Genomic DNA, 13,532 nt, shown 5'->3' with positions numbered 1-13,532 from the left:
AAAAAAAAAAAAAAAAAAAAAAAAAAGAGGGGGATTCTATGTGAGTCGAGGGTGTCCTGTTCCATGTTGGTCTAGAAGCAGCTACTTGTGTTGGAGAGCTTGTGATTATGACAAGAGCGAAAACTCATTATGATGCAAGGTGGACAGTCCATTCTTGGCAAAGGAAGTAGGATTTTACTCACAACATCTGACAGAGGGCCTGCCATATTGATCTGCGTCTTAGCTACATTTGGGAATCATACCAAGGCCGAGTCTTGGCCCACCTACTCTTAAACATTCTAGACCATTCAAATTTTAAATAAATTATTATTTGACTATGAGCTAGAGTAAGCAGAAGATTTCTAGTCCTTATTTGCCTAACTCAGGTCAGGGTGGTAAACTATAAAATTTTGACTACTGGTTCATTTTTTGTCTACACAATGCCCCATGATTTTTGTGATGAGTGTTGTTTACTGCTCTACACCTTCCCCAAACAAACAAACAGACAAACAAACAAAACCTTTAGGGTATTTCTAGAGTGAGAAGAAAGTCAGAATATGCTATTCTTCCTTTGCCATAAATTCTTTGGTGATTGCATGGGTGAATGAGCTGTTCTGAGTACTAGGACATGTCAGCACACACTGAGAGTAAATTTTACTATTATTATATTTAAACATTTCTATTGCTATTATCTGATGAGTAAACAATTGAAGATTATGTTCTTATTTTTTTTCAGTTACTTACAATGCTTCTTTAGATGCTTTTATTTCCAGTACAATGAGCAGTACAAATACTGTGGTGCTGGCATGGAGAGAGAAGTCAAAAAAAATCCTTAAAATGACATCTTTCAACATTGCCCAGGGCATTCACGCTTTTGATTACCACTCTCGGCTCAATTTAATTGGTATGTAAAATAAATCATGATAACTATGAGGGCCTCATAAATTGTCTAGGATGCATATTTGTATGCAGAGAACTACTGCACCTTGCTGCTTTATTGCCAAGGAGACCAACTTGAGCAGCCCATATTTTATTGCCTGAGAATGTTTGATAATGATGCATATGATGTGCAATGCGTTTGAATTACACTGGGGTGAAATATGAGAAAGCACCCCAATGCCTTAATGAGTATTTTTTATTAGAATTGGTAGGGATAGAAGATGATATAGGGAAAGAAGACAGTTTGTACAGCATCTGCTATTCTGCTGTCTTTCGAACATCAGCAAATGCTGAACCCAAACAAATCAATCACTTTCATCTCCATACATATGCACATACACACACATAGGCATTATAAACACATGTCACATGTACACACATACCTATGTGTTACATGTACATGAATGTATACACACAGATGCATACATGCACACATACTTACACACATCAGCATAACTGCAAATCCTAGATACTCTTCAAAATATATTTTCTAACATTTTTGTTTTATAAATTTACAGGCTATCTTGGTTTTAATTTATTATGGCAATATTGTTTTGATACAAATGTATTTGGAAACATAATGTTTTCCAGGTATTAATCTTTTAAATGAGATGCCTATATATTATGAAATTTGATGATTGAATTTACAATTATGTATGCTCATTCACTATAAAACTGACATGTAGATCTGTTATTGAAAACTTAATAGAGTAGTTATAGAGAACACATATGGCCTATGGTTCAGGTCATACAAATCCACATTTAGTAGCTACCATTTACAGAAAATTACTGGTATAAGTTAATAAAACAGATACTTAAAATTCCTAATGATAACAGCACATATAAAATACCTTAATATAAGCTTCATAAGATTCAAGGACTTCCAAGAATACTACACCTATACCAGAGAAGGCTGGAAGTCTTTGTTAAGGACTCATATCACCCATTTAACTCACTGGCTGGCTAGTTATTCAGTCTTCCTATACTTATCTATTTGGCTCTTTCAGCAGTGCTGGAAAGGATAATAATCACAACTGCATAGCCAGTTCAAGACTAAGAAACAACCAGAGAGTTATATTGCATACTACACAGCTTGGTCTTGAAATGGTCCCTAAATATAAAGAAACCATGATCAGAAATACCTGATCATACAACCAGGATGGAAGTATTTGCAATGCTTGGTGGCATGGGCATGCTTGAAACACTGGGAAAATAGTTTGTCCCTAATACTTTTATTTATTGACTTGTGATCCATGAATATTTGGTTTTCCCTCCCATCCCCAATTACCTCTCATGCTGTCTAACTTGCCTGTGTCCCAGAGATAGGGAACTTTGATGCTAAGTGAAATGAGTGAACACAGGCAAGTTTTGAGTGGATTCCTAAATGAGACTATCTGTTCGTATTCTAGCCCATTCGTGCCCTTGCCTCAAGATCAACCCATATCCTCCATTCAATTGCACTCAAGTCTAGTTGGGCAATGTCAAGGTTTTTCTCCCTTTAAGATGGGGAAACTAGTGTTCACAAGGAGGCACTTTTCAACTTATAGACAGACATGTGACAAACTCATTTCAAAAAGATTAGTAAAAGCATTTTATTTTCTTTTAAATTCTGACTAGCAACAGCTGGCATCAACAACAAAGTTTGCCTTTGGAATCCCTATGTCCTGTCTAAACCAGTTGGTGTTCTATGGGGTCATTCAGCCAGCGTCATAGCAGTTCAATTCTTTGCAGAGAGAAAACAACTTTTCAGCTTCTCCAGGGATAAAGTAAGTAAATCTACATATTTAATATCTCCACCTGCATTTCAAGTTCCTATGGAGTTCGCCCCTGGACCTCAGATTTATCTGAAAGATATCAGTTGTACATACAAACTGGCTAAGTATTGAGAACTCTACATTTGGAATAGGTATTGATTGATTGTTGCCTCATAAGAATTCTTGACAACTAGACAAAAAGTATTACTTTAAGTTTTTGTTCAAATCATGTACTTATAGGTTTAATTCTTTTTATTGGATATTGCAAGTGAAGAGCCTTCAATGTTCTCATAAATTCAACATGGAAAAAATCAATTTGGGAATAAGGAAATGTTGCTTATGTAAAATAGGGAAAAGGCAGAGTTGATGAACTATTATCATTTTAATATTAAAAGACTCATTAAATTACACATTTGAGCTAATTGAAATATGTGAAGTGTATGGTGAATTTCAATTAAATTTCTATGTGTCTAATGTTCTTATTGGAACACTTTTGTCTATATTTGGAGATATTAGGGTTCTGACTTAGAGCGTTAGAAATGCTGAACACCACTGTACCATTGAGATACTCTCTTATCTTGATGGAGCCATCTCAGAATGGTGGGCAATGACTCAGAATCATGTAGTCTAGACTCAATTCTGAGCATGTTAAAAAATATAATTAAGTAAACTTCTTAGCATCCAAAAGGCAGCCTTCAGATCTTTTGAAGTTGATCATGTAGATGTGGATGTTTCCTTCTGTGTACTACAATTGTCCTTCATTCGAACATACATTTGTCTTCATTAATTTGTTTCTATAAGATGTTAGTAGTTTTTTAGCCTTGCAGTGTTTACTTTGTGACTAGATTTTGCTAGATTTAAGTGAAAACTCTTGCTTTGGATATAGAGCACAAGGAAACTGGCAATCAGACCTTTTAGGATGCCCTCTTGGGTTTAGTTGTCTTAGTTTTTGAGGTCTCCAAACACTTTGTTCTTACTTCAATTATTGAAATTAACACAATCTTCACTGTGTATCCATATTTTACCTTTAAAAATTTGACTAAAAGATAATGGCTATTTATTAAATTTATTTTTATCTTTCCTAAAATATAACATATATTAGTACTTTAATCACATGGTAGAAGATAATGTAGGTCAATATTAATGTTCTTGAAGTCAGGAACTGTACCTGATTCTTGGATTGTGCCATGCATGTGCATGGTACTCAATAACTTATAGTTAAGTGAATAAATCTGACCTAGACAGAAATGAAACAAGCATCAAATATTTCATCATTATAGAGCTCCACAAAAGGTTTTATAATCTTAAAAGCAAGTGCAAAACCATGTCTTATGAATCAGGATTGATCACAAACAGTGGTGATCAATATTATGACTACCTGGCTTCTTTCCAAAGCAGATTCGTCCTTCACTTTTCACTTTGGTTACTAAACTGTTGCATCATTATAAAGTTTGTTATCCTGTCACTCACACTGGGTGAAATAAATTTCACCTTGATAAATGTATGGAAATCTGACTCCTTATGTCTACAGCAAACAGCAGGGTTTTCTGCTACTGGGCGAGCCTTTGCTTTATTGCTGGAAATTTCTTTTGGATATTTTATAGGGTTGTAGTTAAACTAGAACTCCAGGGAAAATGAAACACCATCTTGTTTTATAAAGGGCCTTTGATTAGACTGTACTATCATCAATCAGTTGCTAAATTAGAGGATTTGTGGATCAAAGAAAGCCAGATCTAAATAACTTCTCACAATGCAAGTTGCAACTTCAGTTCATTAGGAAGGTGTGCTACAGCCACTTTTCAAGGGATGATAAAACAATTTATTCTTTTGAAATGATATCATAATGAACTGTAATAGTCCAATGAAACTTTATTTTGTACTCCTCCTAAGCTTCTGCCCTGTTGGAAGCTGGTTATCTTTTCATTTAAAGGAGGAATTGTAAAGGCAGGAAAAGGTTTCTCTACTGGGGAAAAATATTCCACTCAGAAAGCTGGGTTCAATTTCTCTTTGTTATGTCCTGTTCTTTTGTAGGATACTAACCATAATTTAGCCACTAGGATTGTATTAATTTTTAATGTAATCCTTTGTTTGAGGTTCTGATTTTCCCATAGTCTGGCATCCACAGTCTAGAATTAGAGTTGGCGAGAGAGTCAGTGTAGTTTTGTGTTATGACTAGATATTACCCATTGGTCTTGACCCATCCCAACTTCCATCTGTGGACAAAGTGCTTTCCTTTTCTTGCAATTGCACAAATAAATGGATTAAGTCTCTCCTTTAAAAACTTCAAATAATGAAGATACATGAGGGGCAAAGGGGGAAATATCTTTCTTTCCATTTCTCCTTCAAGCTACTTTTCTCTCAGGAAATAACTATGATCATTTCTGTTCCTCTTATACAGTGAGATTATATACTTAATATACTGAAGTATTGTTGTACTGTGTTGTTATATGTTAATGTGTATGTATAGATTTAGGATAGTACTTATTTGCATATATGTGTATTGTGTATAATATAATTTTCTGCATTGCATTTTCCATGTTCAATGAGTTTTGTGGGTATGGTCTTCAGTGGTAGGACCTTGTTGTCAGTTTGTGGAGAGCAACCTATTGTCTTTGCAAAAGCCTGGGTTGTTTGAGAATTTCCATTGGATCCTAATGGCCAATAACTCAAATGAATGAAACCCAGTACTGATATTGGAAGCTTTGTTTGGTGACAAGTGATGGTCAGATGGCGTTTAGTCTCCCTCCTTCTTTAGACATTTATTGATTGATTGATTTAAGTTTTATTGCATTATGATGGGAAAAGATACATAATTTCAATTTATCTGAATTTATTAACATTTAAAAACACATTTTAAGTAAAATTGCATCATTCTTCTTTTTTTTTGTCCCCCAACTCCTCCCAGAGACACCCTTCCATACATGCCATACCTTTCATTTTTTATCCTATTCTTTAAAAGTTGTAAAATATTGTAACAGTAAAAATGAGTACTATAAAAGTTGTTTGATATAAAACCACAGTCAATTAAACAGTCTTATGTAGATGCTTGTCTACAGCAATACTGAAAATACATATGTTTTTTCAATATAAATTTTAAATAACTCAAACATATAATCTGTATGATATTTTAAAATAATATATCACTATTAGTTTTTTTAAATGAAAATAAATAGATAAGTCTTTTTGTCTGTTTGTCTGTCTGTTTGTTTATATGAAACACCTTTTGGGTATATGCCCAAGATTAGTATAGCTGGATTTTGAAGTAGATTGATTTCCATATGCCTTATTGATGTTCAAAGTTGCTGTACAGCTTTTTACTCACACTAACAATGAAGGAATGTTCCTCTTTGCTCTATATCATCGCCAGCATGAGCTGTTTCTTGTTTAATGGATCTTAGTCATTCAGACAGATAAAGGATGAAAATTCAACCATAGCTTTGATTTGAATGTCCCTGATGACTAAGGATGTTGAACATTTGAAAAAGTATTCCTTAGTATTTTAATATTGTATATCCAGAATTTCTATGTCTTATTTTAAAATAATCATTTTAATTGATAAAATATTTTTCTCTCATACAATTCTTCTTGATCAAAGTTTCTCCCCCTCTACTCCTTCACACTTTCCAAAACCTCCACTCTCTCCCAGATGCACTTTCTTCAGAAAAGATCTGACTTTCAAGAGACACAGCCAAACAGCACAAAACAATATACAGTAAGCAAGGTAAAAGTCCTCATGTTGAGGCTGGACAAGGCAACCCAACAGGAAGAAAAGAATTCCCACCCTGGTGCATCAAGTTGCTGCACGGTTAGGTACAACCTCTCCCACTGAGGCCAGACAAAGCAGCTCTATAGGGAAATGGATTGTCCACATATAGGCAACAGCTTTAGAGATTGCCCTTGCTTCAGTTGTTGGAGGATCCACATGGAAATTGAGCTACACATCTTTCACATATTTGACAGGGCCTTAGTCTAGCCCATGTATGTTCTTTGGTTGTTTGCTCAGTCTCTGAGAGTTCCCAAGGGTCTGAGTCACTTGACTTTGTTGGTCTTACTGTGGAGTTCCAATTCCATTCAGGGACTTCACTCCTTCCCCCAACTCTTCTATAAGAGTTTCCAATCTTCATTCTATATTTGGCTATGGGTATTTTCATCTGTTTCAGTTAGCTGCTGGGTGGAGACTCTCAGAGGGTAGTTATGCTATCCTTCTGTCTACAAGTATAACAGAGTATCATTTATAGTGTCAGGGATTGGTGCTTGTCCATGGGATGGATGTCAAGTTGGGCCAATTATTAGTTGGCCATTCCCTCAGTCTCTGTTTCATCTTTGTCCTATCATTTTTTTTTGAAAGACAAGACAACATTTTATAATTCAGTGAAGTATAGGTTTTTAAAGTATGTCCTATTGACTCTGGTTTCCTTGGCATTTTTTATCATGTCCCTCTTCTCATTTCTGATTTCAGTAATTTGGATATTTTCTCTGTTCACTTTATTTAACATGTATAAGAATTCATTTATTTTTTTCTTAAGGAACCAATTGTTTGTTTCACAGTTCTTTTCACTTCTATTTTATTGATTTCAGCCCTGAGTTTTATTATTTCTTTCCATCTACTTCTTTTGGGAGTAATTTCTTGTTTTTGTTCTAGAGATTTCAAGCGGACCCTCAACTTTGTAGTATGAGGTCTCTTTATTTTTTAATGTAGGCACTTAGTGCTATGAACTTGCCTCTCAGAACCACTTCATTCTGTTCCATAAGATTGGTTATGTATTCATTTTCATTAATTTCTATTGAAATTTTAAGTTCTTTCTTTATTTCTGTTTGATTTATTTTTTCTTTCAGTGGAGAGTTGTTCAATTTATATCAGATTGTAAGGTTTTTGTTGTTTCTGATATTCAGTTTTAATCTGTGCTGGTCTGATAAGATACAGAGTGTCTTATTTAGGGTTTCTGTTGCTGCAATGAGACACAATTACCAAAATGCAAGTAGGGGAGGAAATGGTTTATTCCACTTACAATTCTACATTGGTATTCATCACCAAAGTCATGAACAGGAACTCAAACACGATAGGATCCTGGAGGCAGGAGCTGATGGAGAAGCTGTGGAGTGGTGCTGCTTATTGTCTTGTTTTACATAGCTTACTCAGACTACTTTCACATAGGACCCAGGACTACCAGCCTAGGGATAGTACCACTCAGAATAGGCTGGGCCCTTCCCTATCGATTTTTAATGGATGAATGCCTTATAGATGGATATCCTGGAGGCATTTCTTCAACTGAGGCTTCTTTCTTTCTGAAGACTCTAGCTTGTGTCAAGTTGATACACAAATCCACCCAGTACAGGGGGTTATTTCCATTGTCTTGTATGTGCTGAAACTTGCTTTGTATCTGAGTATGTGGTTAATTTTGGAGAAAGTTCCATGAAAAAAGTTCCATGCTGAGAAAAATGTATATTCTTTTGTATTTATGCAAAGTGTTCTATAAATCTCTCTTAGGTCCATTTGTTTTATAATGTTGGTTAGCTCTAACTTCCCTTTATGAAGTTTTTGTTTAGGTGACCTGCCTATTGGTTAAAGTATTGAAGTCTTCCATTATAATTTTGTGAGGGTCAAGGTATGAATTAAGATGTAAAAGTGTTTCTTTAACAAATGTGGGCGCTCTTGTGTTTGGGGCATAGATATTAAGAATTGAAATGGCATCTAGGTGAATTTACCATTTGATGAGTATGCATTGTCCTTCCCTATATCTTCTGATTAGTTCTGTTTTGAAGTCTATTTTGTTAGACATTAAAGTAGCTACACTAGTTTGCTTCTTAGATTCATTTGTTTGGAATGCCTTTTTTCCAACATTTTACCTTGAGGTCTATTTTTATGTTGAAGTGTGTTTCTTGAATGTAGCAAAAGATGGATCTAGTTTTGCATACATTCTGTATCTTTTTATTGGGGAATTGAGACCACTAATTTTCAGAAGTATCAATGACCTATGGTTGTTAATAATTTGTTGATGATACTTGTTGTTGGCTGTGGTGGGGTGCGTGTATGTTTAAGAGTAAGATTCCCTTCCTTTGATTTTGTAGCTCTGGGATTATTTATTCCCTGTGTTTTCATGACTGTAGTTAACCTCCTTTTTTTTGAATTTTACTTTTAGTAACCTTTGTAAGTTTGGATTTATAGATAAATATTGCTTAAATTTGACTTTACCATGTAATATCTTATTTTCTCCATCTATGGTAATTGAAAAATTTGCTGTGTTTAGTATTCTAGACTGGCATCTGTCGTCTCCTAGAGCCTACAGTGTATCTATCGAGGCCCTTCTGTCTTTTGGAGTCTCCATTGAGAAGTCAGATGTGTAATTTTAACAGTTCTCTCTTTATTTGTTACTTGATCTTTTACCTTGCAGCTTTTAATATTTGTTGTTGTTTTTCTGTATGTTTAGTGTTTTGATTCTTATGCATTTAGGAGACTTTCTTTTTTGTTCCAATTTATTGATTTTCTAAATGCCTCTTGTGAAAACTCTGCTAATTAAGGTCCAAGTCATCCACTGACCTGATATACTTCTGAGCTGGCACATAATCCAGGACTCCCTTCATTGGCAGGGTTTTCACTTATCTGAGGTTACCTTGGGAGTTCAACTCTCCCCAACTTCTCTACCTGGAGAAAGTCATGTAGCCTTTGTTAAGATTACAAACAAACCTTCCTTTCTCCTGAAAAGAACCCATTCAGCTGGCACCTGAGATTCCTGAAATATTCCCTCAATCTAATGAGGCATTTCTGTACCCTAAGCCTTCAGTAAGTGATCTTTGCCCATCCTGAATGTTTCTACCACACCTAACCCTTCAAATATCTAAGCCTTGAATCACCCCAAGTAAAGTTGATCTGCCACTCTGCAGGTGGTCACTGTGTATCTTTTTTACTATACATACTCACACCCTGAAAATATGAAAAAATATACCCTGTATTTTTATTAATTTTTGTTATCTTTCTATGATTATATTTTTTTCTATTTCTTGTCAGGCATCTTGAGTATTTGAAAAGGACTTCTGAGCACACTCTTTTTTCTCCTATTGAGAGTCTATACAATGAGAATAAGCGTTAGAAATCAGAAGCTTATATTGGATATTGGCCCTCTATCAGATGTAGGATTGGTAAAGATCATTTCCCAATCTGTTGGTTGCTGTTTTGTCCTATTGACAGTGTCCTTTGCTTTACAGAAGCTTTGCTATTTTATGAAGTCCCATTTGTCAATTCCTGATCTTATAGCATAAACCATTAGTGTTCTTTTCAGGAAAATTTCCCCTGTGCTCATGTGTTCGAGGCTTTTCCAAAATTATTCTTTTATTAGATTCAGGGTATCTGTTTTTATGTGGAGGTCCTTGAACCACTTCGACTTGAGTTTTGTACAGGGAGATAAGCATGGATCAATTTGCATTCTTCTACATGTTGATCGCCAGTTGAATCAGTACCTTTTGTTGAAAATGCTGTCTTTTTTTCCATGGGATGGTTTTAGCTTCTTTGTCAAAGATCAAATGACCATAGATATGTGGGTTCATTTCTGTATCTTCAATTCTATTCTATCGATCTACCTTCCTGTCACTGCACCAATACCATGCAGTTTTTATCACTGTGTACAAAGAACTCAAGGAGGTAGACATCAGAGAACAAATAACCCTTTTAAAAGATCAGGACAGAACTAAACAGAGAATTCTCAACTGAGGAAACTCAAATGATCGAGAAGCACCTAAAAAAATGTTCAACTTCCTTAGTCATCAGGGAAATGCAAATCAAAAGGACCATGAGATTCCACTTCACACTAATCAGAATGACTATGTTGAAAACTCAGGTGACAATGGATGCTGGCAAGGATGTGGAGAAAGAGGAACACTCCTCCATTGCTGGTGGAATTGCAAGCTGGTATAAGCACTCTGGAAATCAGTCTGGTGGTTCCTCAGGAAACTGGACATAGTATTACTAGAGGACCCAGCTATACCACTCCTGGGCATATACCCAGAAGATGTTCCAACATGTAATAAGGACACATGCTCCACTATGTTCATAGCAGCCATATTTATAATAGCCAGAAGCTAGAAATAACACAGATGTCCCTCAACAGAGGAATGGATTCAGAAAATGTGGTACATTTACACAATGGAATATTACTCAGTGATTCAAAACAATGACTTCATGAAATTCTCAGCAAATGGATGGAACTTGAAAATATCATCCTGACTGAGGCAACCCAGTGACAAAAGAACACACACAGTATGCACTCACTGATAAGTGGAAATTAGTCCAAAATCTCAGGGTATCCAAGATACAATTCACAGACCAAATGAAGCTCAAGAAGAAGGAAGAGCAAAGTGTGGATGCTTCAGTGCTTCTTAGAAGGGGGAACAAAATACAGGAAGAAGCATGGAGACAAAGTATGGAGCAGAGACTGAAGGAAAGGCCATCCAGAGACTGCCCCCCTGGGGATCCATCCCACATCCAGTTGCCAAACCTGGACACTATTGGGGATGCCGGGAAGTGCTGCTTGCTAACAAGAGCCTTGATATAGCTGTCTCCTGAAAAGCTCTGCAGATGCTCGCAGCCAACCATTATACTGAGCCCAGTGTCCCTGCTGAAGGAGTTGGAGAAAGGACTGAAGGAGCTGAGGGGGTCTGCAGCCCAGTAGGAACAGTGTCAACAAACCAGACCCCCTGGAGCTCCCAGGGACTAGATCACCAATCAAAGAGTACACATGGAGGGACCCATGGCTCTGGCCGCATATGTGGCACAGTATGGCCTTGTTGTACATCAGTGGAAGTCTGGCCCTTGGTCCTTTAAGGGTTTGATGCTCCAATGTAGGAGAATGCCAGAAGGAAGGCAGGAGTGGGTAGGTGGGAGGGGAAGCACCCTCACAGAAGCAGGGGAAAGGATTTGGGATAGGGGGTTTCTAGAGGTGAGACCTAAAAAGGGGATAACATTTAAAATGTAAATTAAAAAACTTATCCAAAAAAAAAAAATCAGAGGCTTATAGTTTTGTGTCGTGGTTTTTTATTTCTCTTTAAAATAATTTTAAAAGTTAAGAGAGAACAAAGATAATAGTTATGGTAATATTTAAAGATAGATTTCAGGGAATAGGCCTTAGTTGGAGAATATGCTCTTATTCCTGAGGGGGTGGAATTGGCAAAACGATGCTTTTAAAATGAAAACATCTTTTATACTTTCATGCACAGATTTTCTTTGACCCCAACCTCTTCCACCCATTTTCCTCTTCTACTAACACCAAATCTTTTCTTCATCCCAACCTTTCCTCTGGTATTCAGTGTGTGTGTGTGTGTGTGTGTGTGTGTGTGTATCCCACTGCGTTCATTATGGTTTTCTAAGTGAACGTGAGAAGGGATATTTGCTTGAATGAGAACAGTAAACCAGTACTTACACCATTAAGGAACATGACATCCTCTCCCCCTGGGACCTTTAACTGCTCCTTTGGAAGGAGAAACAATTCTTACTTGACTTAAGGCTAAAATTTAAAAGTGATGTATTCCTTATAAAGATTCAGTGAGACCATATCCTGTCCAATGAAATGCCCTTTAAGTGTTCATTGATTATGGTTTTATTTGACACTGGAAGACTTAATTATAAATGGAACCATTATATAATGTTTTGTCCAGGGCAGCCGGCACCTTCAGTTCCTGTCTTATTTGTATGCCTAAGCCATGCACTTTGGAGCTGACTTTGGAGAGCCTGGCTTCTGTACTGCAGTCTTGAAAGCACTGCTGGCAAGCCACATCCTCACATATCTTCTGTCTCTTTCTATTCCTTAAATATTCTTGTGAAGAATAGGAAGCCTCCCCATATATAATAATTTGAGTCAGCTTTCTCTCCCTTCTTCACTTTTCTGCTATTATTATAAAATTATGAATCTTTTAAACTATGTACTTGAAATTGAATCTGATCTGATGCTGACTCAGCTTTCAAAAGTGCAATGAAAACAGTCTCTATCCATCCACACATTTATTCATGTGCCTCCTTATTCATGCAGTTACTTATTTATAAAAGTAACATTTGTAGTAAAAGAAAAATATTTGTTTATTGTAGTTTTATTGGTGTCTGTATGAATCATAATCATTCTGCCCACCTCTGGCAGGGAGCAGTCTTCCTCAGGAAAGCCTGACTGCAAACAAAATGCTAGCCTACATCTTAATCCAATCCTCCTCACTATACACTTTCAAATGTTGTGATTTGGGACTATTTATATAACAGGATGAGCAATTTCACTACATTCTCCTCACAACTGACATAATCTCAGAGTTTGCAATAGTGCTTCAACAGAAGGTAAAGAAATGAATAGATAATATTCACATATTTAAGATGACACACTTGCATTGGATTAAATTAGGATCCAGGTTTCTGAGATCTCAATGTACTGGCTTCTATTTCTAATACATGTAAATGCTATGGAATCCATAATCCTGCCTTATTAAAAAGTTGACAATTGACACAAAATGAGATCAGGAAAGTATGTCTTCATCAGGTAAAAATGCTTTAATAAAAATCAAAAGGGTGGGTTTTTATTTCCAATATTATAAAGGTGGAGATGAAATGAAGAGCCATGACTAAGCATGAGTTCAAGAACCTGACTAATGTGAATTTTTATAGCCATTATAAGTTGCTAGGTATCATAATGGACATAGACCTAGCACATATAGATAAGAATTTATAAAATTTACTTCATTTACTGAATCAATTGTTCAATAGGAATTTTAGGGATTTATTTATTATGCTTAAAATGGAAAATACAATGATAAAAATAAAATTATTTGCAATCCTCTACCATACACATGCTGCTTGAACAATCAGACCCCTCTATGTGCAGTCCTTGGTTG

General features: G+C 36.0%; 1 protein-coding gene across 2 annotated transcripts in view; it reads left to right on the top strand.

Moving 5' to 3' along the window:
• The window catches only part of Wdr49 (WD repeat domain 49), a 191,284-nt gene that overhangs the window by 46,661 nt on the left and 131,091 nt on the right, over positions 1 to 13,532 (top strand). For both annotated transcript variants that reach the window (XM_031374103.1, XM_031374104.1), the window contains 2 exons: positions 716 to 883; positions 2,536 to 2,684. In XM_031374103.1, the coding sequence (XP_031229963.1) occupies positions 716 to 883; positions 2,536 to 2,684 (317 nt within the window). The remainder of the gene's footprint in view (positions 1 to 715; positions 884 to 2,535; positions 2,685 to 13,532) is intronic.

Source organism: Mastomys coucha, unplaced genomic scaffold, assembly GCF_008632895.1.
Source record: "Mastomys coucha isolate ucsf_1 unplaced genomic scaffold, UCSF_Mcou_1 pScaffold16, whole genome shotgun sequence".
In the NCBI taxonomy this organism is placed as follows: Eukaryota; Metazoa; Chordata; class Mammalia; order Rodentia; family Muridae; genus Mastomys; species Mastomys coucha.
The sequence above is the reverse complement of the archived record's forward strand: the minus strand, read 5'-3'. Positions and strand labels throughout refer to the sequence as shown.